This window comes from Coregonus lavaretus, assembly GCF_964263955.1.
Source record: "Coregonus lavaretus genome assembly, chromosome: 25".
In the NCBI taxonomy this organism is placed as follows: Eukaryota; Metazoa; Chordata; class Actinopteri; order Salmoniformes; family Salmonidae; genus Coregonus; species Coregonus lavaretus.
In genome coordinates this window covers 21,871,296-21,898,258 of record NC_140012.1, presented here as the reverse complement: position 1 = coordinate 21,898,258, position 26,963 = coordinate 21,871,296, and the positions used below count along the sequence as shown (strand labels likewise).

Here is a 26,963-nt window from a genome sequence, read left to right as displayed (position 1 = left end):
CTCATTAAAATGCAAATCAACTTATAACATTTTTGACATGCGTTTTTCTGGATTTTTTTGTTGTTATTCTGTCTCTCACTGTTCAAATAAACCTACCATTAAAATTATAGACTGCTCATTTATTTGTCAGTGGGCAAACGTACAAAATCAGCAGGGGATCAAATACTTTTTTCCCTCACTGTATGTCTGGCGTAAACCCAACACCTCTCATCACCCCGAGAACTCCATCATGCTGTGGGGATGTTTTTCATCGTCAGGGACTGGGAAACTGGTCAGAATTGAAGGACTGATGGATGGCGCTAAATACAGGGAAATTCTTGAGGGATCCCTGTTTCAGTCTTCCAGAGATTTGAGACTGGGACGGAGGTTCACCTTCCAGCAGGACAATGACCCTAAGCATACTGCTAAAGCAACACTCAAGTGGTTTAAGGGGAAACATTTAAATGTCTTGGAATGGCCTAGCTCTACAAAGTATTGACTTTGGGGGGGTGAATAGTTATGCACGCTCAAGTTTTCTGTTTTTTTGTCTTATTTCTTGTTTGTTTCACAAAAAAATGTATTTTGCATCTTCAAAGTGGTAGGCATGTTGTGTAAATCAAATGATACAAACCCCCCCGAAATCCATTTTAATTCCAGGTTGAAAGGCAACAAAATCGGAGAAATCACGGCAGATCACACTTTAAGAAATGTATTTTTCTTTATTCTACTACTTAAACCCTTTTATGCATTTCCTTTATTATTGTAACAAATTCAGGAGGTAGCTCTGACCGGTGCTTGAACCCAGGTCTAGCGAGTGTTTGATTAAAGGGAAAATCCACTCAATGTTTTATTTATTTTTGTCCACTGTTGATACAGTCCCAAAATGTTCTGCATGTCAGCAGTCAGGTTTTCAAGATATTGGAATTTCAAGAAGCAAAGTGTCACCGGCCACATCATGATGATGATGCAAAAAACTTGACTGCTGACATGCAAAACATTTTGGGACTGTATCAACAGTGGACTAATAAAAAATAAATAAAATAAAAATACAGTTTTTGAGTGGATTTTCCCTTTAGGGTTGCTTGATTACTATTCCTTCAGGAGAGCATGTCCCCATGCTTCTCTACATATCAAGTCCCTCGTGTACACGCCTCTCGGACACATCCCACTTCTGACACCAACATAGTGAATTTAGGGTATAGTCCTGACTGGGACTCGATCCCGGTACATGTGACTGTCAAGCCAACACCTTAACCATTACACCAAGAAGTCTGAACCTCTTGACAAAGTTGCTAGCTGTTGTGTTAAGGTTGCTACACAATATTTTATCTTCCCACTGACCTTTCCTACCTTGCACCAGCCTCAGACAAACGCCCTGCCCATGGCAGATCATAGGAAACAATGCACTGAGCATTACTTACAAGCCACATACTGCTGGCCCTGGGCCAACCTTACAATGTCTCTATTACCCCCATTCAATAAATTATCATGTATATAGCCTTTCCTGTAGCCATATCAACTGGATTCCTCAACTCAAGAAGATGTCTGGCTTCAGTAGCCTATAGTATTTGCAGTACTCAAAGCTGAAGCTGGGCGTACCATTATACCAGGCCAATGGAAACCCCCGCCCTTTCTGGCGTAGGCTAAATGTTACGCACTGTCTTCCGTGACACAGGAGTGTCCATAGCCCGCCCATAGCCCATCGATAGACGTGGCCGTCCTATGCTGTGCTGCGTTCGCTTCGCTGGCGCAGTGTCCCGTGTGGAGCGAGAGAGGGCGAAGTTTACTTTGCCTGCATTGCAGCCTGAGCGCTGCTGGAATCGAACACAACAATGGCGTCTCCCAGTTCCAACAGCAACTCAACAACCTCCAACAGCAACATCGCAGGATCCACCTCGCACCACCATCACCCGCAAACACAACACATGACCACCGTCAGCAGCATGCAAGGTAAGAGCAGATGGCCTAATGTCGATTTTCTACTTGATCACAGCTATTTAGCTGTTGAAAAACATGACTTGGCTAGCCTACCTACCATTGCCCGGAGAGGCTAAGCTACATAGTAGAGATGCAGCTAGCTATATGCTGCTAAATGTAGCGCCTCGGCCATTTGTTGCAACATTGTAATTTTCTACACGGTGTACTCTTACAATGTTACAACCACTGAAATGTGATCGCGCCATCTGAAAATGGTTACATTGTAGTTACGGACGTTCCACTGCAATTGAGTTTCCATCAATCGATTTTAGTCGAGTTAGTTGCTGCATGCACAACTAAAGACAGGGCCTAGTACCATATTGAGAAATTTATGTTTTCCCTTTCACGACATTTGCATAGGTAGGCTATTTACTACTGTATTGTTAGTAAATACATTTTACATATAAATAATGACAATTTTAATTACTTTGTTTCTATGTATATTTTACCTTGGAAACATTGACACATGATTGGCATTGCAATGTCAGTGCTATATTCTTGATTATAAACTGGGCGGTTCGAGCCCTGAATGCTGATTGGCTGACAGCCGTGGTATATCAGACCATATACCACGGGTATGACAAAACATTTATTTTTACTGCTCTAATGAAGTTGGTAACCAGTTATAATAGCAATAAGGCACCTCAGGGTTTTGTGGTATATGGCCAATATACCACAGCTAAGGGCTGTATCCAGGCACTCCGCTTTACGTAGTGCATAAGAACAGCCCTTAGCCGTGGCATATTGGCCATTTACCACACCCCCTCATACATTATTGCTTAATTGACACTGTCATTTAATGTTGCAATATGTGATCAGTGTTTTAGTGCTATAAATGTAGGCCTACTTTCACAAATGCAATTGTAGATTTCTGTAGCAAATTTTCAGCTTCAAATCTTTATTTTAAACATTTCAGAAACCAACACGTGCTGGAGGTGTCAAAACGAAACAGGTACTATTGATTTTTTAAATAGGATTTCAGTAGAATATTACTAGGTTGTTGTTGATGCGATATTCTGTTAATCTTAGTGGAATATGATTTACCATTGTTTCACTCCCTATTTCCCTTTTTGTTTTTAATTTCCTCATTGAATTCCCCATTCTGTATGTTTTCATTCACTGGTACAGGTTCTAGGTTAGAGATTTCCCACCATTCCTTAGCTACTGAAATAAACAGATTATTGTAGCCTAATATGAGGCTCAATATTTTAGACAGCCAAATATTTGGAGGGTAGCATAAATACACATAAATAACATAACCAGCTCTCACTTGCCCTTGAAAGCTAGGGTTGCACAGTCATAGTAGATTGACGACTTCCATCCAGATGACATAGTGACTAGACAACAGGAATATCTATCTATCCACCTGTAAATCACACAGAATCAATGTATTTATCTTCAACTACATGCTGCGCCTATATTACACTGTTGCGGAACAGCAACTTTTGCTAAATTTAACTTGCTAAATTCATAATTACAGAGAACCAGATTAGCCTGTTTTCGAAACCTATTGGAAAACACTCACGTTTACAGTAGAAGAGCGCAAAGCCAAAATGTAGTAAAATGTCTTTTCTTTACCTTAGGGTTTCAGATAAGCCTGTCTGGAGTGCCCCAAAGTAAGCATTAGCATTCTCTCAGCACAACAACCCTCTCTCTCTGTGGGTGCATCCCAATAGTCTGAAGTGTTTCCTCTCCTTGTCTCCTTTCCTCCATCTGCACTGACTGGACAGTTGAAAGCAAATATTTGTTGGGCATCAACCAAATCTCTTTCACCTAGTATGTGTTGTCAGAGCAGTGAAGGATAGGATACAAGGTAGGTGGGGGAGGAGACAAGGAGAGGAAGCCACTCTAGACTATTGAGATGCAGCATGTGTGGTTCTCTGGTAGTGGGGGTGGTCTGTCTACTGTTCTCTGTTGACTAATCTAATCCAAGGTGGAGCGTTTGTTTGGGTGAGGATTCATTTGCACCTGGGCATAATGGTTAACGGGACCACTAGTACTGCACTTCTGATTTGGGCCTGTAGGCCACTACTCTGTATGTCAAAGAAGACCCCATCTCATTATCATATAGTTGAGTACTTAACAGTTATTCTGTTATGTATTTCTTGATGAAAGACCATGATAGAAACATTTTGCACTTAAAGAGTTAACAGATATAGACTACGTTAGTATGGAATAGATTGTATCTTGCTGTCTTGTTTGGACGTCAAATAATGTTTTGAGGGTGTTGTTGGGTTTCCTCTTTGACAAGTCTATTACTATAGCTACTGCACAATGAAAACAAACTATGGAAATGTCTTAAATGGATTCCCAGTGCATGCAGGGTTGCATTGCAATCAATTCATGTTGGGTTAATTTTGTAGTGGTAATTCAGTAATGACACTGGGGCGTTGTCTGCATTTCCTGGCAATTGGGAACCCCTGCATTTGTGGGCACTTTGCTTGTGTTTATAATGCATCATACTTGTGTTCTGTCAATATCAGGCAAATCCAAGCCTGAAAGGTATAGGGAGACTGTCTCTCTGAGCATGGAACAATGACACTATAATTACACCAAAAGTATGTGGACACCTGCATGGGCATTAATATCATGGGCATTAATATGGATGTTGGTCCCCCCCTTTGGTGCTATAACAGCCTCCAGTCTTTTGGTAAGGCTTTCCACTAGATGTTGGAACATTGCTGCAGGGTCTTGCTTCGATTCAGCCATGAGCATTAGTGAGGTCGGGCACTGATGTGGGCCATTAGGCCTGGCTCAATGTCGGCGGTCCAATTCCAATTCATCCCAAAGGTGTTTGATGGGGTTGAGGTCAGGGCTCTGTGCAGGCCAGTCAAGTTCTTACACACCGATCTCGACAAACCATTTCTGTATGAACCTCGCTTCGTGCACGGGGTCATTGTCATGCTGAAACAGGAAAAGGCCTTCCTCAAACTGTTGCCACCAAGTTGGAAGCACAGAATCATCTAGAATGTAATTGTATGCTGAAGCGTTAAGATTTCCCTTCACTGGAACTAAGGGGCCTAGCCCGAACCATGAAAAACAGCCCCAGACCATTATTCCTCCTCCACCAAACTTTACAGTTGGCACTATGCATTGGGGCAGGTAGCGTTCTCCTGGCATCCGCCAAACCCAGATTCATCTGTCGGACTGCCAGATGGTGAAGTGTGATTAATCTCTCCAGAGAACGCGTTTCCACTTCTCCAGTCCAATGGCGGCGAGCTTTACACCACTCCAGCCGACGCTTGGCATTGCACATGATGATCTTAGGCTTGTGTGCTGCTGCTCGGCCATGGAAACACATTTCCTGAAGCTCCCGGCGAACAGTTCTTGTGCTGACGTTGCTTCCAGAGGCAGTTTGGAACTCGTTAGTGAGTGTTGAAACCAAGGACAGACGATTTTTACGCGCTACGCACTTCACCACTCCGCTGTGTGCGTGGCTGTGTGCTCGATTTTATACATCTGTCAGCAACGGGTGTGGCTGAAATGGATCCTCAAAACGTTCTATAGCTGCACCATCGAGAGCATCCTGACTGGTTGCATCACTGCCTGGTATGGCAACTGCTCGGCCTCCGACCGCAAGGCACTACAGAGGATAGTGCATACGACCCAGTACATCACTGGGGCCAAGCTTCCTGCCGTCCAGGACCTCTATACCAGGCGATGTCAGAGGAAGGCCCTAAAAATTGTCAAATACTCCAGCCACCCTAGTCATAGACTGTTCTCTCTGCTACCGCACGGCAAGCGGTACCGGAGCGCCAAGTCTAGGTCCAAAAGGCTTCTTAACAGCTTCTACCCCCCAAGCCGTAAGACTCCTGAACAGCTAATCAAATGGCTACCCAGCCTATTTGCATCCCCCCCCCCCCCCTCCTCTTTTACGCTGCTGCTACTCTCTGTTTATTATCTATGCATAGTGACTTTAACTCTACCTACAACTACATGTACATATTACCTCGACTAACCTGTGCCCCCACACATTGACTCTGTACCGGTACCCCCTGTATATGGCCTCGCTACATTAATTATTTTTTACTTATTTATTTTTTACTTAACACTTATTTTTCTTAACTGCATTGTTGGTTAAGGGCTTGTAAGTAAGCATTACACTGTAAGGTGTACACATGTTGTATTCGTTGCATGTGAAATAAAATTAGATTTGATTTGAAATAGCTGAATCCACAAATTTGAAGCGGTGTCCACATACTTTTGGCCATGTAGTGTATTTTCCAGTCTCCTGAAACATCATTGATACTTTAATTTACTGAATTTCTCACTCAATTTACGCTGAAACTAAACTTACTCTCAGGGACTTCTCTTACAACCCCATATAATTTTTTCCCGTGTCCCATCCACCAATGTAGCATTACCTGCTCCCCTTGTTTCCTCACCCTAACCAGCATGTGTTGTGTACAAACATGTCTGTTTCCCCCTGTCTCTCTGCCAGGTAAACGTAAAGCCCTGAAGCTGAACTTCGCCAACCCTCCAGTGAAGCCAGCTACCAGGTTGCCCCTCAACCCCTCCCCTTCAACTGCCCCCTCCTTCCAGAACCCACACATGTAAGTACTGTGGAGAGCAGGTCGAAAACACACCCTTATCCTAGTGCTAATCTAATGGTCAGTAAGAGGGCTGTTTCGAAGGGTTGTTGGGTCTTGATAGTGCTAGTTTAGAACTAATTGTAATGTTAGGTTTATAACAGGTTATGTATTTCTGTTTGGCGATTATGTTAGCTTTATTGTTGTAGGGAAACATAATCTTCATACACACTGTAGGGTACTGTTTGTGTGCAGGTATAAACCAGGTTTTAAAGCACTCTTATTCTCAGCCCTGAGAATACAGTAAAATGTCTGTGCAGGATGAGTCAGCATCTTGAGTCTCTTCTTCAGTATGGTCTGCTCTGCCAAGACGTTATATCTTATTTCTCGTGTTTTTTTTATTAGTTATACTTTTTGGATATTGAATACTGCACCGTTGGGTAGGGCTTGCGTGTGAAGCATTTCACTGTACTTGTGCATGTGACAAATAAAACGTGAAACTTGAATGCCAAGGAGCGAGGTGGAGGCATCCTCTAAATATGATTAGCGGCTCAGGGACTTGATACATTATTTATCACTTCCTCATGTATGTATAATGTATTCTCCCCTCTCTTCCCCAAACACTCTCCTCTTTATTCTCTCTCTTCCTCTGTCTCCCCTCTCTGTCCTGCCACCTTCTTCCTCCTCTGTCTCGATTCCTCTTTTCCCCCTCCTCCCTCTCTCTTACCCCATCTTCGTCCTTCCCCACATTTTCCCTCTCTTTTTATCCTCTCTCTCTTCCTCCTCCCTCTCCCTCTCCTCTCCCTCCCGTAAAGAGAGCGTATGAGGACTCACAGTATCGAGTCGTCGGGGAAGCTGAAGATTTCTACGGAGAATGCCTGTGACTTCACGGCCGAGGACCTGAGGGACCTGGGGGAGATCGGCCGTGGGGCCTACGGCTCCGTCAACAAGATGCAGCACAAACCCAGCGGACAGATCATGGCCGTCAAGGTGACCACACCAGCTGCTCTCATCCTCACTGACTGAGCCATTACAGGCTGAATGCTAACTTTGATATACTGTAGTCTACCCACCTCGTAAATCGCTCTGTCGTGTAAATAAATAATGTATGGATGTTTATGTGTGTGACAGTTTGATTTAGATGTGCGCATCTAATGAATAGGAGAGCTTATAACATATTGTCTTGATTCTTGGTGGATGTTAGACCTAGTAATACAACAATGTTTTGACCATAATGGTCTTCATCAGGTGATGGCTAGTACGCGCTATGAACTGATCTCTCAGCTGTTGGTAGTTTCCCCTATTTCTGTTGAACATCTTTTGTTGTTGTCACTGTCCCACTCAGAGGATCCGCTCCACGGTGGATGAGAAGGAGCAGAAGCAGCTGCTGATGGATCTAGACGTGGTGATGAGGAGTAGTGACTGTCTCTATATCGTCCAGTTCTACGGAGCTCTCTTCAGAGAGGTGAGACTGTTACATTATACACTACATGGCCAAAAGTATGTGGACACCTGCTCGTCGAACATCCCATTCCAAAATCATGGACATTAATTTAGAGTTGGTTCCCCCTTTGCTGCTATAACAGCCTCCACTCTTCTGGGAAGGCTTTCCACTAGATGCTGGGACATTGCTGCGGGAACTTGCTTCCATTCAGCCACGAGCATTAGTGAGGTCGGGCACTGATGTTGGGCGATTAGGCCTGGCTCGCAGTCGGTGTTCCAATTCATCCCAAAGGTGTTCGATGGGGTTGAGGTCAGGGTTCTGTGCAGGGCAGTCAAGTTCTTACACACCGATCTCGACAAACCATTTATGTATGGACCTCGCTGTGTGCACGAGGGCATTGTCATGCTGAAACAGGAAAGGTCATTCCCCAAACTGTTGCCACCAAGTTGGAAGCACAGAATCATCTAGAATGTCATTGTAAGCTGTAGCATTTAAGATTTCCCTTTACTGGAACTAAGGGGCCTAGCCCGAACCATGAAAAACAGCCCCAGACCATTATTCCTCCTCCACCAAACGTTACAGTTGGCACTATGCATTTGGGCAGGTAGCATTCTCCTGGCATCCCCCAAACCCATATTTGTCCGTCGGACTGCCAGATGGTGAAGCGTGATTCATCACTCCAGAGAACGCATTTCCACTGCTCCAGAGTCCAATGGCGGCGAGCTTTACACCACTCCAGCCGACGCTTGGCATTGCGCATGATCATAGGCTTGTGTGCTGCTGCTCGCCCATGGAAACCCATTTCATGAAGCTCCCGACGAACAGTTCTTGTTCTGACGTTGCTTCCAGAGGCAGTTGGAACTCGGTAGTGAGTGTTGCAACCAAGGACAGACAAGTTTTACACGCTACGTGTTTCAGCACTCGGCGGTCCCGTTCTGTGAGCTTGTGTGGTCTACCACTTGGCGGCTGAGCCGTTGTTGCTCCTAGACGTTTCCACTTCACAATAACAGCACTTACAATTGACTGGGGCAGCTTTAGCAGGGCAGAAATTTGATGAACTGACTTGTTGGAAAGGTGTGCATCCTATGACAGTGCCACGTTGAAAGTCACTGAGCTCTTCAGTATGGGCCATTCTAGTGCCAGTGTTTGTCTATGGAGATTGCATGGCGGTGTGCTCGATTTTATACACCTCTAAGCAACAGGGGTGGCTGAAATAGCCGAATCCACTCATTTGAAGGGGTGTCCCTTCACTACATACTTAGATAGACCCCAGTGCTTCCTTATTTATTTATTTATTTATATTTATTTATACTTTTGGCCATGTAGTATATATTAGTAGTAGTGACTGTCTCTATCGTCCATTTCTACGGAGCTCTCTTAAGAGCAGTTAAAATATCTCATTAGAGAGGTTCAGTTCTGGGGCAGCAGTAATACTCAAATGTTGGGTCGGGACTGGACACATTGTTTTGTTACAAGTATATTTCTGTGGCATACTTGTGATCAATAATGAAATCTCTTTCTTTTTAGGGCGACTGTTGGATATGTATGGAACTAATGTCTACCTCATTCGACAAATTCTACAAATATGTATATTGTTCGTTAGATGACGTCATTCCAGAGGAAATATTAGGCAAAATTACATTAGCAGTGAGTGTTTTTTCTTTATTTATTGTGATTATAATCTGTTTATAACATATTTATATGAATGCAGTTGTTGGTCACAGATACAGTACATTGTAACAATGTTTATGTTTCTTTGTACAGACCGTTAAAGCACTGAACCACTTAAAAGAAAACTTGAAAATAATTCACAGAGGTAAGTCTTGGTTGTCAGATACATCTTTTGCAGTTTGGCCATATTTGTACGAATTATTCTCACAGCTATGTTTGGTGCATGAACTCCAAAACCTTCTTTATGTTTGTGTGCTCCCAGACATCAAACCTTCCAACATTCTCATGGATCGTAACGGCAACATCAAGCTGTGTGACTTTGGCATCAGCGGTCAGCTGGTGGACTCAATAGCCAAGACCAGAGACGCAGGCTGCAGGCCCTACATGGCGGTAAGTCTGGTGGAGACGGGTGTCATGTAAAAATCTTCCCAGCATGAAATAGTTTCCAATCGTTCTGATTGTGTTCTGATTGTGACGTCATGCTGTAAAACTTCTTCCAGCGTGAAAATGTTCCCAGTTCAATAATTGCACGAGCATCTCTTTATGTGTATGGCAGAGCTCTTGCGGATGTTTCTCACTCCCTTCCTCGACCTCGAAAAACTGTTCTGTGGGCACACACATTTGCTTCACACATCTGCCAGTCAATAGTGGCCAGGAGTATTGACACTGACCAATCAGACACCCAGACTCACGCGTCAAAGTCCTGAGGGTTGGTGTGAGGAGAGATTTTTTGTGATTGCAAAGACTTGGGCGTTACGGGAGGGTGTGAGAAACATCTGCACGAGCTCTGCCATCCACATAAAGAGACGCACGTGCAATTATTGAACTGCGAACTATTTCACGCTGGGAAGATTTTTACATGATAATGGGCACTGCTTTTACATTGTTGGAACAAATACTAAGTAGTGAGATGCATGGGTAACTTGAGTTTTACTGCAAATCTCACTAAAATGTTAGCTAGGATTCGGTTCCTGAATTGTCCGGTATATCGTGTATAAGTGTGCTGTAGGTTAAATTGTGTTTTTGTTCTCCAGCCGGAGAGGATAGACCCCAGTGCTTCCAGACAAGGCTACGACGTCCGATCTGACGTGTGGAGTCTGGGGATAACCCTGGTAATTATCTCATTCAGTTGATTCATACATTGATTTGATGTTGACCAATGGGACAGGAGAAAAACAACTTTACTATATTGCCAAACATATGTTATAACCTGGCTGCACTGTTATTGAGTATTACTGTTATTAATGACAATCTATTAAAGCTGCAATATGTAACTTTTTGGGTGACCTGACCAAATTCACATAAGTATGTGTTATAGATCTGTCATTCTCATTGAAAGCAAGTCTAAGAAGCGGTAGATCTGTTCTATGTGCGCTATTTCTATGCTTCCCGTTCTTAAGTTCGGTTTTTGCGTCTTTTTCTTTCGGTTTTGTAGACCAGCTTCAAATAGCTATGATTATGGAAATGATATTTCACAGCAGTTTAGATGGTACAATGATTCTCTTGACTATACTTGCTTGTTTTTGTCACAAACTGAAACTGTTATAATTGTAGGAAACAGGAAATGGCGGAGCGATTTCTGCATAGTGCATCTTTTAACTAATTCTAAACCCTTGGTGGTGGCAGTCAATGAGTAATACACATTTTCTTTGTCTAATGCCCGTCTCTGTGTGTCTTCAGTATGAGCTTGCCACCGGCAGGTTCCCGTACCCTAAGTGGAATAGTGTGTTTGATCAGCTGACCCAGGTGGTGAAGGGTGAGCCGCCCCAGCTCTGCAACTCTGAAGACAGGCAGTTCTCCCCCAAGTTCATCAACTTTGTCAACTTATGGTGAGTATGACCTCTGGTGAAAGCAGTCTACCAGTGGATATGCTATTGCACAATGACTCTCTCCTAGAGGCTTTTTCATTTATGCCCTCTGCTGGTAGAATGGGGATAAGGCAACAGTGCTGTTTATCCAACAGGAGTATATTGCTGTTTGCTGAATTGCTAATTGCTTCACCCCCCCCCCCCCCCCCCCCCCCCCATTTTTCTACAGCCTTACAAAGGATGAGTCAAAACGGCCAAAGTACAAGGAGCTCCTGGTAAGTTTGTCTTTCTATGGTAGGACTTGAGCTGTTATATACCTTTTTGGATTTCACTGTGTATTGGCTGCTATGTGGGAAACTGGAAAGCTTGATCTATACTGAACAAAAATATAAGCGCAACATGCAAAAAAGGTCAAAGATTTTACTGAGTTACAGGTCATATAAGGAAATCTGTCAATTTAAATAAAGTAATTAGGCCCTAATCTATGGATTTCACATGACTGGGAATACAGATATGCATGTGTGGGTCAGAGATACCTTTAAAAAAGAGTAGGGGCGTGGATCAGAAAACTGGTGTGACCACCATTTGCCTCATGCAGCGCAACACATCTCCTTCAGAGTTGTTGGCTGTTGATTGTGGCCTGTGGAATGTTGTCCAACTCCGAACTGCAGTCAGGTTAAGACCATGGTGAGGACGACGAGCACGCAGATAAGCTTCCCTGAAACAGTTTGTGCAGAAATCCTTCGGTTGTGCAAACCCACAGTTTCATCAGCTGTCCGGGTGGCTGGTCTCAGACAATCCAGCAGGTGAAGAAGCCGGATGTGGAGGTCCTGGGCTGGCGTGGTTACACGTACTGCCAAATTCTCTAAAATGAAGTTGGAGGCTTATGGTAGAGAAGTGAACATTCAATTCTCTGGCAACAGCTCTGGTGGACATTCCTGCAGTCAGCATTCCAATTGCATGCTCCCTCAACTTAAGACATCTGTCATTGTGCTGTGTGACAAACGTCACCTTTTAGTGGCCTTTTATTGTCCCCAGCACAAGGTGCACCTGTGTAATGATCATGCTGTTTAATCAGCTTCTTGATATGCCACACCAGTCAGGTGGGTATTTTTGTTCAGTATAGTTTCTCAGTGGCCATATTGAACATATGTGACTGAGGTAATGTTTTTGTCTCCTCCAGAAACACCCGTTCATCCTGATGTACGAAGAGAGGTTTGTGGATGTGGCTAGCTACGTGTGTCGCATCCTGGACCAGATCCCAGCCTCCCCCATCTCCCCCATGTATGTGGACTGACGGGGGGGGCACACCTTACACCGCGACACACATGCCGGGGGGAAACAGTACACCGTGACACACGACGCATGACATCTTAGCCCTCAGATGCACAGAGTTACTATAGTATCAGCTGTTTGTTTCCATCTTCCAAAGAACACGAGAACAATTCCATATAAAAAATTAATCGCCCTGTGCAATACGATAATACACACTCACTCATGCTTGTTCAATGTCAATTAAAATATCTAGATTATCCTCCCATCTTCAGACAGCTAAACTTGAAGACATTCAATTGGCTCAACGTATATACAATGTTCATCTTTTTTGTGATAGAAAAATGGGTTATAGTACATATACTGTATGTGTATATGTACAGTGTGTGTGTATGTGTGTATATATTTATATTTACGCGCACATATACATACACTTGAAAATAGATGTAAACAAATACAGAAGTTACCAAATAAACATGTTGTTGGAAAGTGATGCTCATGACATTATGAACAAAATAGTATTCTATTTGAATTGTACATTGTGGACTGTTTGTGTGCTCACTTCTATGTCGTCAGAAAATGTACAGATGTATGCAGACAGACTTGTCTAAGCGTGACACTCGTATCACACAGTATGTTATGGGCACCTATACTCATTGTAAATGAATGGGTCTGATGATGCAAAAGTGTGAAACCCAAACCGATGGTGTTAATGTGGCTTTATTTTCTTAATATGCAATTTACAGTATGACTGTTTTCTGTCTCATCGCATAATTCACGTAAAAAAAAAACATCTAAATGTTGTTCACTCTGCAAAATGAAAAATGTACAGTAGGATTGTAAGACTCCACAATTGTATATCTGTATGTATATGTACATCTCAAAACAGTCTGCTATTATACACCGGTTCTCTTCAGTAGTTAGTAGCGCGGATGCACACGGCAAAGCCTGCTCAAGCAGTTAGAGTACATCATTCTCAACCTGCCACTACTAAGTGGAGCAACTTACAACCAGCCGCCATGGTCCGATCTGCATGGCCACTAGCTATTAAACCTCTCACTTTGCAGGGCGTCACGTTGAACATGTCATATATACATTGATTGCTTGACCAGGCCCGTGCTGTATCGGTCTGTGGAAAATAGTTCCTAACTCCCGCCTCGACAGTCACGTTATACTATAGCACTGTACAGTTCATCTGCCCATCCCTCCTGATCAAAGAGCTGTAAGAGTTCAGTAATAGATCAGTCAGCATGTTCTTCAGTGGCTCGGGCTGCTCGGAATGATACTCGAGCCTCGCACTAGATGGAATGTTCTGTTTCCCTCACTAACCCTTAGGCATCACGTAGGGCGGATCTCAATAGTGTACTCTTTCTTTCGCTCAGAAATCCACATTCAGTGTATAATAATGTAGCGAAGCAAAACGAACACACGATGGAGTTAGCTAGTGAACCAAACTGTTGTGTGTATGTGGCGTTGAGGAGGGATGACACGGCAGGCGTTCAGCATCGGCATGTCAGCCGTGTTAAATGACAACCAACCTGGGTTGTGCTTCACTAAGCACAGTCAATGTGTTTGCCAGATAACTTCGATACACTTTCAGATGTAACTCCCAGGTTACTGTATGTGATATCTTTAAGAACTAGAAAACGACAGTTGTTCCTGAATGTTTAGGAAAGGTAGCTGGCTATCTCATTGATTGTGCTTCATGAAATGCCCCCTTGGAATTATGTCAGGGGTCAGTACAGAAATGTTGCTTACATATGCAACTGATTCAGGAGCGTGGAACATTACAGAACATTCCGATAGAAAAGTACTACATAGACCTGACCTGATTCCCTGTTATGTGACGTATGGAATCGAGTTGGCTCTATTCATTCCATTTCTATCTGCATTGTTCCAAATGTTGCATCCCTCTGGAAAAGCATATGCTCTTATCAACTAAAGTTTGGGTGAGAAGATTTTATTGATGGTGCACCGATGTGTTCTATGGATGTGGGACACTTATGGTTACCTGGTGAATATATTATCTTATGGAGGGGTACATGTTGTATAAATTGCAATTTATTAGAATGTTGATATTAGATTATAAGATGATAAATGGCAATGAGTATTATATTGTATCTTTATCAAGGGTTAAAAAAATGAATAAAGTTCACATTGAGAAAATACAAACGCTGTATTGAGAAACTGGGTGATCTGTCTGTCATCATAGATAAAGGTACAACATAGAAACGTTGATTATTTGTGTTTCAGTTTATTGCTTTCTCTTCTACAATAATGCAGTGGTGTGGACACATACTGGTTTACATGGTAAAGCTGTTCAGTGGCCAAGCAACAAGGAAGCTTTTTGTCAGATGTAAAACGTTGATTTAAAAGAAAGAGAGAAAGGAAAATCGCCCCGCAACATTAGGTAAAGCTGCTGTAGAAGCACATTACCTGCCATCTGCTTGAAATGCCCAATGGCCGGGTGAGAACATAGACATGTATAGTCTTCTGTGTTTGTATTGGTTATTTGTTTATTTTACCTTTTATTTTAATATATATTTTATATGGGAGTCATACTGAGGCCAAGGTCCCTTTAACAGATGAGGCCTGAATTAAATAAATTATAGAATATATACACTGAGTATACCAAACATTGGGACACACCTTCCTAATATTGAGTTGCGCCCCCCCTCCCTGCTTTTGGCCCTCAGAACAGCCTCAATTCGTTGGGGGATGGACTCTACAAAGTGTCGAAAGCGCTTCACAGGGATGTTGACTCCAATATTTTGTCTTGCCCATTCCCCTTCTGAATGGCAAACATACACAATCCATGTCTCAATTGTCTCAAGGCTTAAAAATCCTTCATTTATACTGATTGAAGTGGATTTAACAAGTGACATCAATAAGGGGTCATAGCTTTCACATGGATTCACCTGGTCAGTCTGTCATGGAAAGAGCAGGTGTTAATGTTTTGTATACTCAGTGTATATATACCCAACAAACGTCTTAACTGATCTGGGGTGACAACATGGGTGGTTGCAACCACATAAAACGTATACACAAGGGTGCCACAGCTTACTTCAGAAGTAACAGAGAAAAAGGGTGTTCTACTTCAACTATATTTTTAAAACAGCATTTGAGGGAAATTATCCCACTTCTTTGGTCAAAAGAGCAATAATACTGAACCAAATCTGACAGATGGCTAGACTAAGTCCAAGTTAATGTTTTGAAAGTTCTTCCCCATTTCAGTGTCATCACAAAATCTCAGACAATCTGGTAGTCACATGATTAAAATCATACCCATAGTTATGCTTACATATTCTAACATCTCAATTTGTATCCTTACAAGAACAGTCCCATTAGTTTAGCTATAGACGTCATATACATGTATTGCAGATGGGTAGTTATTTTTGCTATATTCACAGTTTTCATGAATACATCTCAGTAAACTTGTTGAAAAATACATGTTTATCCTTCCTGATTCACAATCATTGTACAGATCCTACCCCAAACCTCTACAGTGTAATGGTGGCTTTAGTACCAAGTTTATAGAAAGGTTACACATACTTTATGTAACATATTGAACACTGATTATTCTCTGCTAGAGTCACAGGATAGTCAAAACTCTGTATATATTACATTTTGATATTCACAAGTGCTGGTAAGAATGGATATTTACTCTGCATATGCAGTACTTTTATATCATATTGTTCTCCATGGAAAACTGGTAACACTGTTTTTAGAAAATATTTTTTCTTTGTAAATTATTTGGTTCAATTCATATACCATTTCAAACAGGCATCTTTTTTCAACATTTTGGGAAGAACAATGCAAGATCAAAACAGCCCCATGAGTTTTCATGTAAATCAAGAATCCCATTTTATCATAAAGGAATGTCAAATATAAATATATTATATCAACATATAAATAAAAATGAAAAAATAAATAACTAAGTGATGCTCTCTAATATATAAATTGGTGAATTTTCCGAAGGTCAAATACAAAACAATTAATTTATTGTAGATAATGAAAAGAAAAAAATAGAGATGAAATTTAGACTGATTTTCTTGCCATACTTGCGACTTTTCTAGGTAGCTGTGACTAAAAATATGGATCCTTGCGCTAAAAATGTAATATGATTTATCAAAGCAGTGTGATAAAAGTGGTGAACCATGCACTGTGGAGTACCAAAGCATTCCACATCAATGTTGTCTTGAATTATTGTGGATGCTTTGTGTGGCCCGAGTAATGGCTACATTGTTTGGTGTGATGGGACATAGTCAGGAAATGCTTCATTTGAAATGCCAAGAGCTTTCTTGTTGTGAAGTGTTTAAGGCACAAACTGAGTGAAATATTGCTGTCTCTTCCTACAATCCATGCATTTCTGCATCTGAAGACACTGCCCCTTTTATCGAAACTGTGAGACAAATGGGTTTTCAGACTAAAGGTAAGTATTAATCTTAATATTATAATTTTGTGAATAAATATACCAGTTAAGCGTGAGACGAAACCTACGCAAGCACTTGCATGAAATGGCAAACTAAATGCTTTCCCTGCAAATAAATTCTAGGCTTAAGCAAAGTGTGACAATCTATGCTAATCAAGGTGCAAAATGTGAGATTTTAAATATTTACATTGAAAATATCAAACTACATACTAAAATGATACATTTGATTTTGTGATAGTTTCTAAAGTGTTCTCTCCCACACCACTGACAAATATGCAGACCTAAACTTGTCTCTGTCAGTAACAATATAATATTTACAAATTTGGCATTCGATTTCATCCAATTAAGCTTTTCCTCTTTTGGTTTCCAGTAATACAAACATAGACAGTCTCTTCACAAATAATACATTGATTGTCGAAATATGTGTCTTCAAGTCTAGGTGGCATAGCACTTACAACTGTAAGAAACTATTTGCATATATTCTATAGACTTCTCATAAGGCAACGTTGGAATATTTTTTCGTCCATAACATTCATTTAATGAACAACCGTCAAGGATCTATCCAGAGTCATACTGCTTCGGTAGTTGTGCGCATCGTTGTCCAAGAAGACAAAAAAAACGTTTCAATGTTCGTTATCAACGAACTATATGGCATTTCTGTGTGATTCTGTTGTTGTATAGTCCTTTGCAGGGCCGTGGCTCTGCTTGTGTTCTATGGTAAATCGTTGCACTTAAAATCCCATTGTAAGGTTACCTGGAACCGGTTTTGGTACCAAGGCAAATTTGGTGTGATAACTACAGCTGGTCTCCTGCTGTGTGTTTTTGGTTGCTGGTCAGTGCTGTCTCTGGTCGGTATCTAATCTAGCTAATTTTTTGCTAGCTGGATGCTAGTTGCTAGCTAGTCTTCTTCTGTGTCTTTTGGGGAGCTTGCTAGACACGATTGTCTTGTGTTTTCTAGGTAGCTAGCTAGTAGCTAGCTAGTCGTCTGCTGTGTTTTTCTTTTTGTAGGTACCTAGCCAGCTAGTGGATAGCTGATAGTGGCTAGCTGCTCCATAGTCAGTCTCTGATGTTTCACCAGTGCTCTAGATGAAGGTCCATGGCTGTATTCAGGTTGATGTCTGTAACATCCAGGAACTCTGTGTTGAAGATGCTTGGCCCGGCGGGCGGGACGGAGTTGAACCCCGTAGCCGAGCTCGGGGGTGTCAGGTCCAGCCATTCCATCGTCTCCCACGGCGACTCGCTGAACGTCATGCCGACCATCCCCTGCGCCTCAGCCACGGACGACACTTTGGCGTTGATGGGGTGGATGGCAGATAGAGGCGTTGGCGTTTCCATCAGGTCCCTGTTGGGGAGCAGTTTATCCTGGTGGGGGTGTTGGTGAGGGTGGTGGTGGTGATTGGGGCTGGGGTAGGTCTCTGGTCCATCACCCCCCTCCTCCCCCTCCCCTGCTTCCTCGGCAGCCATCTTGAGAAGGGCGACCTCGCCCCCTCGGCCTAAAGGGCTTCCCAGCAGGGTCTCCAGGTGGCTGTCTGCAATGTGATTGGCTGTGTGGTCATAGTTGAGCTGGGAGGGGGGCAGGTGTTCGTAGTGTCTTTGGTTGAACTTTGGGACAGCTAGGCCGGTGGTTCCGGGGGACACTGTAATGTGAGGCACAACTTTGGTTACAGAGGACCTCTCCCTCGCTTCTCTGGCGTTAGCTGGCATCTCTTGAAGAGAAGAGGATGGGGGGAGGGGGAGTCACAGCACAGAGTGTGATTTAATACCCATGTAAGAGGGAAATCTGGAGTTACTTAACTAAGCGGTGATGGATGGTATGTAGGCAGGCAAACTGACTAGTACCTTATGCAGGGGATTGAAGCTAAATTGCTTGCAGTTACAAATCCATTACTCATTCATAACCATGGAAACAACATGCACTGACAACTATATCACCTTCCAATTTCTAAGACAATACATTACAGTGGGGAGAACAAGTATTTGATACACTGCCAATTTTGCAGGTTTTCCTACTTACAAAGCATGTAGAGGTCTGTAATTTTTATCATAGGTACACTTCAAATGTGAGAGACGGAATCTATAACAAACATCCAGAAAATCACATTGTATGATTTTTAAGTAATTCATTTACATTTTATTGCATGACATAAGTATTTGATACATCAGAAAAGCAGAACTTAATATTTGGTACAGAAACCTTTGTTTGCAATTACAGAGATCATACGTTTCCTGTAGGTCTTGACCAGGTTTGCACACACTGCAGCAGGGATTTTGGCCCACTTCTCCATACAGACCTTCTCCAGATCCTTCAGGTTTCGGGGCTGTCGCTGGGCAATACGGACTTTCAGCTCCCTCCAAAGATGTTCTATTGGGTTCAGGTCTGGAGACTGGCTAGGCCACTCCAGGACCTTGAGATACTTCTGTTCAAATATTTTTTATTGAACACACACAACAATGGTGTATAGGTATGAAAGACATGTGTACAGTTCTTATCTAAACATAAGAGAACAGACATGAACAACAAGACCCAGAGTTCTGGACACAAAACAAATATTACAAAACACGACATACAGAACAGGGACAGGTAGAAAGAAAAAGGGTAGATGTAACCCCCCCGCTTATGGACCTTGAGATACTTCTTACGGAGCCACTCCTTAGTTGCCCTGGCTGTGTGTTTTGGGGTCGTTGTCATGCTGGAAGACCCAGCCACGACCCATCTTCAATGCTCTTACTGAGATAAGGAGGTTGTTGGCCAAGATCTCGCGATACATGGCCCCATCCATCCTCCCCTCAATACGGTGCAGTCGTCCTGTCCCCTTTGCAGAAAAGCATCCCCAAAGAATGATGTTTCCACCTCCATGCTTCATGGTTGGGATGGTGTTCTTGGGGTTGTACTCATCCTTCTTCTTCCTCCAAACACGGCGAGTGGAGTTTAAACCAAAAAGCTCTATTTTTGTCTCATCAGACCACATGACCTTCTCCCATTCCTCCTCTGGATCATCCAGATGGTCATTGGCAAACTTCAGACGGGCCTGGACATGCGCTGGCTTGAGCAGGGGGACCTTGTGTGCGCTGCAGGATTTTAATCCATGACGGCGTAGTGTGTTACTAATGGTTTTCTTTGAGACTGTGGTCCCAGCTCTCTTCAGGTCATTGACCAGGTCCTGCCGTGTAGTTCTGGGCTGATCCCTCACCTTCCTCATGATCATTGATGACCCACGAGGTGAGATCTTGCATGGAGCCCCAGACCGAGGGTGATTGACCGTCATCTTGAACTTCTTCCATTTTCTAATAATTGCGCCAACAGTTGTTGCCTTCTCACCAAGCTGCTTGCCTATTGTCCTGTAGCCCATCCCAGCCTTGTGCAGGTCTACAATTTTATCCCTGATGTCCTTACACAGCTCTCTGGTCTTGGCCATTGTGGAGAGGTTGGAGTCTGTTTGATTGAGTGTGTGGACAGGTGTCTTTTATACAGGTAACGAGTTCAAACAGGTGCAGTTAATACCGGTAATGAGTGGAGAACAGGAGTGCTTCTTAAAGAAAAACTAACAGGTCTGTGAGAGCCGGAATTCTTACTTGTTGGTAGGTGATCAAATACTTATGTCATGCAATAAAATGCAAATTAATTACTTAAAAATCATACAATGAGATTTTCTGGATTTTTGTTTTAGAATCTGTCTCTCACAATTGAAGTGTACCTATGATAAAAAATTACAGACCTCTACATGCTTTGTAAGTAGGAAAACCTGCAAAATCGGCAGTGTATCAAATACTTGTTCTCCCCACTGTATATACATCGCACACATCGAGACTGATTCAGAGTCAGTTCACTCACCTCCACTCTCAATGAGCACATCCAAAAGCTCATCCATCTGCTGACTCCTGGTCAGTTGCTAAAAAAATTATAAGAATGTGATTAACAGACTTGTTCCAATACAGTCATGCTTTATCAATACTTTACAAAAAAAAAAAAAAATAACATCTGAAAAAAATATCCCCAGTTTCAGCACCATGTTGGGGATTTTTAATACTATCAATGATAATGTTTCATGATTTTAACATTATGATATTGATATATTTGCTGTCCAATATTATACAATGTTCTACAAGGCACTTGGGGCAACCACAATTCTACATAACACAACCACAAAGCAGTCAGCTCTGAAGAAACCCAGTCAAACTTGGTCAAGGGTGCAAAGTGTGGGATGGATAAAGCAATGGATGGATGAACAAAGAGGTGCAAAGCAGGTGAGAGAGAGAGAGAGAGAGAGAGAGAGAGAGAGAGAGAGAGAGAGAGAGAGAGAGAGAGAGAGAGAGAGAGAGAGAGAGAGAGAGAGAGAGAGAGAGAGAGAGAGAGAGAGAGAGAGAGAGAGAGAGAGAGAGAAGGAAGGAAGGAAGGAAGGAAGGAAGGAAAATAGAGGGAAAGTGGGAATCGAAGCGACACCACAGAGGTTACAACAACGAAACAAAAAGCGTTGGCCGGCCATGATCAGGAGCAGAGTTTGGTGTATAATTTAGTTTACCTGCTTGACTGCATCCTCATAGCAAGGGGGCTGTCTAGAGTCGAATGCAGTTGAATCTGAGCTACAGAAGGCCGGGGACGAGACCGGGCACTTTTGGCCAACGTGCCGGGGAGAGGGCAATATAGCCATCTATATGAAAAAATAGGCGAAAAAAATTGTATTACTGATTTGAAAATGGAGCTGGAATTTTAGTGTAGTGTGGTAATTTATATGTAAGAAAACCTCTATGCATCCTGATAAAAACAAGATGCTTTAAAAAAAAGTTTGGCCTGTAGAGTTCTTGTGAAATGAGCTAGCTAGCTCATTGGAGAGATCTGCTTGAATTAGAACTGCTAAGTTTTTCTCAAAGGATGGAGTTGTGAAGATTAGTACCATGAACCTCATGATGGAAGTTTTAGAGAGAAGCAACAAATGAATGGAAAGCAGAAAAATGGTTAAGTGAATGTGATGGTGGATACCCAGTCATGTGACACATAACTATGTTAAACCGCTTCAGTTTAGACAGAATAATAGCTCTTGCCTTCTGCTGCATGTTTCGGTTCTTGCCCTTAGTGTTGACCCTGTGGTTCAGGCAGTTGTCGGCCGAGTTGGGGAACGCTGACTGAAGGCCTCTCTGGTCAGAGGGATAGGCGCAGTTCACAGCCTGTCCACCATTCTTCTGCTGAATCTGTTAGGAGGGAATACATAATTATCATGACCACCGAGCTATCAATCAATAATCGTGTGAATAGAGTCACAACAGACACAATATAAAGAACATTTTAGACCCAACATATAAAGTACATGTACAGTGGCTTGCGAAAGTATTCACCCCCCTTGGCATTTTTCCTATTTTGTTGCCTTACAACCTGGAATTAAAATGGATTTTTTGGGGGTTTGCATCATCTGATTTACACAACATGCCTACCACTTTAAAGATGCAAAATATTTTTTTATTGTGAGACAAACAAGAAATAAGACAAAAAAACAGAAAACTTGAGCGTGCATAACTATTCACCCCCCCCCCCCCCCCACAATTTTTTTCCCCAATACTTTGTAGAGCCACCTTTTGCAGCAATTACAGCTGCAAGTCTCTTGGGGTATGTCTCTATAAGCTTGGCACATCTAGCCACTGGGATTTTTGCCCATTCTTCAAGGCAAAACTGCTCTAGCTCCTTCCAGTTGGATGGGTTCCGCTGGTGTACAGCAATCTTTAAGTCATACCACAGATTCTCAATTGGATTGAGGTCTGGGCTTTTACTAGGCCATTCCAAGACATTTAAATGTTTCCCCTTAAACCACTCAAGTGTTGCTTTAGCAGTATGCTTAGGGTCATTGTCCTGCTGGAAGGTGAACCTCCATCCCAGTCTGAAATCTCTGGAAGACTGAAACAGGTTTCCCTCAAGAATTTCCCTGTATTTAGTGCCATCCATCATTCCTTCAATTCTGACCAGTTTCCCAGTCCCTGTCGATGAAAAACATCCCCACAGCATGATGCTGCCACCACCATGCTTCACTGTGGGGATGGTGTTCTCAGGGTGATGAGAGATGTTGGGTTTGCGCCAGACATAGCGTTTTCCTTGATGGCCCAAAAACTCAATTTTAGTCTCATCTGACCAGAATACCTTCTTCCATATGTTTGGGGAGTTTCCCACATGCCAAACGTGTTTGCTTATTTTTTTATTTAAGAAATTGCTTTTTTCTGGCCACTCTTCCGTGTAGGGCTTAAAGCGGTCCTATGGGCAGATACTCCAATCTCCCTGTGGAGCTTTGCAGCTCCTTCAGGGTTATCTTTTGTCTCTTTGTTGCCTCTCTGATTAATGCCCTCCTTGCCTGGTCCGTGAGTTTTGGTGGGCGGCCCTCTCTTGGCAGGTTTGTTGTGGTGCCATATTCTTTCCATTTTTTTATAATGGATTTAATGGTGCTCCGTGGGATGTTCAAAGTTTCTGATATTTTTTTATAAACCAACCCTGATCTGTACTTCTCCACAACTTTGTCCCTGACCTGTTTGGAGAGCTCCTTGGTCTTCATGGTGCCGCTTGCTTGGTGGTGCCCCTTGTTTAGTGGTGTTGCAGACTCTGGGGCCTTTCAGAACAGGTGTATATATACTGAGATCATGTGACAGATCATGTGATTGCACACAAGTGGACTTTATTTAACTAATTATGTGACTTCTGAAGGTAATTGGTTGCACCAGATCTTATTTAGGGGCTTCATAGCAAAGGGGGTGAATACATATGCACGCAACACTTTTCCGTAATTTATTTTTTGGAATTTTTTGAAACAAGTTATTATTTTCATTTCACTTCACCAATTTTGACTATTTTGTGTATGTCCATTACATGAAATCCAAATAAAAATCAATTTAAATGTCAGGTTGTAATGCAACAAAATAGGAAAAACGGCAAGGGGGATGAATACTTTTGCAAGGCACTGTAGACCATTATGTCTTGTAACGTTCTGCCTTAGGCCTACCTGCATGTTGCGGGGCCTGGTGCTGGCCTGGTTGAGGGGATGGCTACACCCGTCTCTGCCCAGCGGCAGTGATAGCAGGTAGGGGTTGTTGGGAGAGGAAGGCTGGGAGCTACTGGAGGTCTTGGCGATGGGCGAGTCTTGAGGAGAGCACTGGGGGCTGAGGAAGGCAGACATGCCTGAGGGACTTCCAGAGGAGGGGACTGAGTCCAGGCATCGTTGCCCACCAGGGCCCCCCATATTGGGCAGGGAGGCACCGCAGTGGCCCATCCCCTCCATGCAGCTTCCTGGAGGACTCTTCAGGTGCTTGGGGGAGGAGAGGGGGCAGCTGGAGGAGAGGGACATGGGCTCCTGTTTGACAGTCACCCCAAAGAAGTGCTGCCCCATCAGCGAGGGGGATTGCTGGAGGTGCAGGTGGTGGGGCTGGGATGGATCCAGGATGCCCTCATGTGTGGCGCCATGGCAACGCTTCCTCTTGTGCAGCTGCATCTTGAGCTCCTCCACCTATTGCGAAACAGGGTGTTAACAGTACGTAAGCTTAGTCTTGAATGGCCCTTTAAGGACAATAACATTTTATTGAATTGAACAGTGCGGTTACCCACCTGTCTCTGTTCCTGGTGCAGCTTCCACGTCAGCTCCTCGATCACTTTTTGTTTCTCCACCAACATCTTATCCTTCTCTTCCTCCAGACCCTCCATCCCTCCACTTTCCCCTCCCCGTAGTCCTGTCCCACTCAGACCTCCTCCCCCCAGGCCTTCTTCAGCGCTGAGCTGGGCTGGGGACGGCTGGAGGCCAAACTGTGGAGGGGAGGACATGGGCACGTCGCTGAAGCTGTCTGGGAGCGAGCCACTACGGGAGATGTCTGAGGAAGCGGGGGAGATGGGTGGGGTGGAGGAGGTGCTGGGGTAGGGGTAATACCCCCCTTGGGAGAGGGCACTGGAGGAGGAGGGGACTGGTAGGAGGACAGGGACCCTGTGGGGGTGACAGGGAAGGTGACCGTGGTGACGTCATTGGAGCCAGAATGGGAGGGGCTTGAGGTGGGGTCCTTAAAGGGGCGGAGTCTCTCGATGAGGGCCGTCTTGGTGCCTGAGACGGGCATGCCCCGGATACGAAGCTGCTGCCTGAGCTCTGACACCTGTAAGATGGAGGGAGAGAGAGAGAGAGATAGCGAGGGATAGAGGGGTAGAGGAAAGCCATTAGATGCTTGCATTTTTTAAATCTTATACTTACAGTATGTGAGTTCTGTTTACAGCCCGTACTAAGGAATATATCCCTCACTTTACGGACGGAGAGTACCTACCTTCAGGTCATCCAGGTTAGCTGGCAGAGGACCAGGTTTGACTGGTGAGATGCTGGTTTGACCAGAGTATGTGGTCTTAACTCGAGACGAGGAGCTACTGTTGATCGTGTTAGTAGTAACACTGGAGCTACCCACCGTCAGCTGCTCACTGCATTGTCTAACGATTGGAAAACATTCGATTTTTGTGAGATAAAGACCACAAAAGACAATATTAAGGAACATTTCTCAACATTTTGTACATTGAAGGCCAGATCGGAGACATGGGGTACTCACTTCTGGGCTTGGACTGGCTGGTGCAAGGGCTGGTAGCTGAAACTAGGCTGCCGTTGATGTGCATGGGCCTGTGTGTGTTGGGAGTGTGTATGCTGGGTGTGTGAGTGTGTGTGTGCGTGTTTCTGCTGGCTGAGGATCTGCAGCTGTAGGAAGAGCTGTTGTTGCTGCAGGAGCCTGGCGTAGGCTGAGTCCATGGGAGGGGGGGACTTCTCAGCCTTCTGGTCTGGAGGGATGTACTGGTGGTACTTCAGCTTCTTCACTTGGGCTTCACGTCTTTGGGCTTCTTGTGGCGGTTCTTGTCCGATGTCTTGGACTGTAGAATCAATGGGAGAAATAGTGAGAACATACAATATATGCAATACAAGCTGATGTTCTCTTATGGGATGCATCTTCTTGGCTAAAGTGTTTGTTCCTACCTTGACTATGCAGGGACAGGTATGGGTGGGGTTGCAGACAGCCCATTGTTAGCCGCAGACAAGCCATCTTCCTTGCTCTGATCAGACGGGTCCCTGTTCTGACACCCCTGGAACACAAAGGCAGACTGGGAGTCAGTAGAAAAATATGAATGCAGGAAATGTCAACTACATTCACTGGTTGGCTAACCATAAAACAACAACATGAATTCAAAGAAAACCTAAATTAATTGATTTATTTAAAAAAAAGTTTATATTTGAAAATAGGAATTAGGTACTAAATCCAAGCTGACTTTTGGTAAACACTTAAAATAGAAAACGGTTTATGGCAGAAGCTTCCAGTGACCGTTTGGAATGATGTCATCATTTCTGTCCACACAGTGAGGGGAGAGTGGTGCAGAATGCAGGAAGTCACTGAGATGATAAAACACAGGAAGCAGTAGCGTTCAGCATACTGTGTCTGTGTGAGACAGACTGGCATGGAGGAATGTGACACGTGCCAAAGAGCAGTCACACGTTCCAACGGTCACTAGAGAACCCAGGGGAGGACGCTGTAGTTCTCCCAGCCATCACAAGATGGCGGACTTAACCTAGCTCCCTGCTTGAAATGACTCAATACCACATAACTGACTGGGATATGTTTGTGAAGGCATAGGGGAGACTTTGGTGCACCTATTGTTCATAGTGTGTGGATAATTTATGTTATGATACATTATCAAGAGGGAGGAGGACAATGAGGAGATGGGCAGGAAGAAGAGGGAGTAGGTGATGGAGGGGAAATGAGAGGATGATGGGCCTATTTGGGGCTGGTAAGGAGAGAGGTAAGAAGGAGGAGGAGGAGTATTACCTGTATAGGGCTAGTGAGGGCTGGTGATGAGGAGGAGGAGGGGGTGC

The 26,963-nt window shown here is 43.6% G+C and overlaps 2 protein-coding genes across 3 annotated transcripts in view; one reads left to right on the top strand and one right to left on the bottom strand.

Moving 5' to 3' along the window:
- The first annotated feature begins 1,647 nt into the window (after positions 1-1,647).
- map2k4b (mitogen-activated protein kinase kinase 4b) lies at positions 1,648-14,916 on the top strand. 2 transcript variants are annotated; one of them, XM_084142274.1, is made up of 13 exons: positions 1,705-1,929; positions 2,873-2,908; positions 3,540-3,572; positions 6,398-6,509; positions 7,301-7,475; positions 7,831-7,950; positions 9,457-9,576; positions 9,694-9,745; positions 9,863-9,990; positions 10,635-10,712; positions 11,281-11,429; positions 11,638-11,683; positions 12,592-14,916. In XM_084142274.1, exons 1-13 carry the CDS (start codon positions 1,812-1,814, stop codon positions 12,703-12,705), a joined length of 1,281 nt encoding a protein of 426 aa, XP_083998400.1. In that variant the 5' UTR covers positions 1,705-1,811; the 3' UTR covers positions 12,706-14,916. The 2 variants fall into 2 exon arrangements, with proteins under 2 accessions (XP_083998401.1, XP_083998400.1); XM_084142275.1 differs by lacking the exon at positions 3,540-3,572 and having other exon boundaries at positions 1,648-1,929.
- A 2,708-nt stretch (positions 14,917-17,624) lies between these two features.
- Positions 17,625-26,963, bottom strand: part of myocd (myocardin) — a gene marked incomplete at its 5' end in the record, with an annotated part of 58,896 nt that continues 49,557 nt past the window's right edge. Inside the window, 13 exon segments of the mRNA XM_084141465.1 lie at positions 17,625-18,818; positions 20,945-21,002; positions 21,633-21,761; positions 22,153-22,299; positions 24,087-24,587; positions 24,686-25,035; positions 25,038-25,218; positions 25,384-25,540; positions 25,657-25,915; positions 25,918-25,969; positions 26,073-26,083; positions 26,086-26,179; positions 26,917-26,963. Of these exon segments, the coding sequence (XP_083997591.1) occupies positions 18,184-18,818; positions 20,945-21,002; positions 21,633-21,761; positions 22,153-22,299; positions 24,087-24,587; positions 24,686-25,035; positions 25,038-25,218; positions 25,384-25,540; positions 25,657-25,915; positions 25,918-25,969; positions 26,073-26,083; positions 26,086-26,179; positions 26,917-26,963 (2,621 nt within the window). The 3' untranslated portion in view covers positions 17,625-18,183.

Bases quoted from the DNA above. Each gene is read 5' to 3' on its own strand.
- map2k4b (XM_084142274.1), top strand. From the start codon at position 1,812: ATGGCGTCTCCCAGTTCCAACAGCAACTCAACAACCTCCAACAGCAAC. The intron at 1,930-2,872 runs GTAAGAGCAGAT...TAAACATTTCAG, and splicing joins CACCGTCAGCAGCATGCAAG to AAACCAACACGTGCTGGAGG. The intron at 7,951-9,456 runs GTGAGACTGTTA...CTTTCTTTTTAG, and splicing joins ACGGAGCTCTCTTCAGAGAG to GGCGACTGTTGGATATGTAT.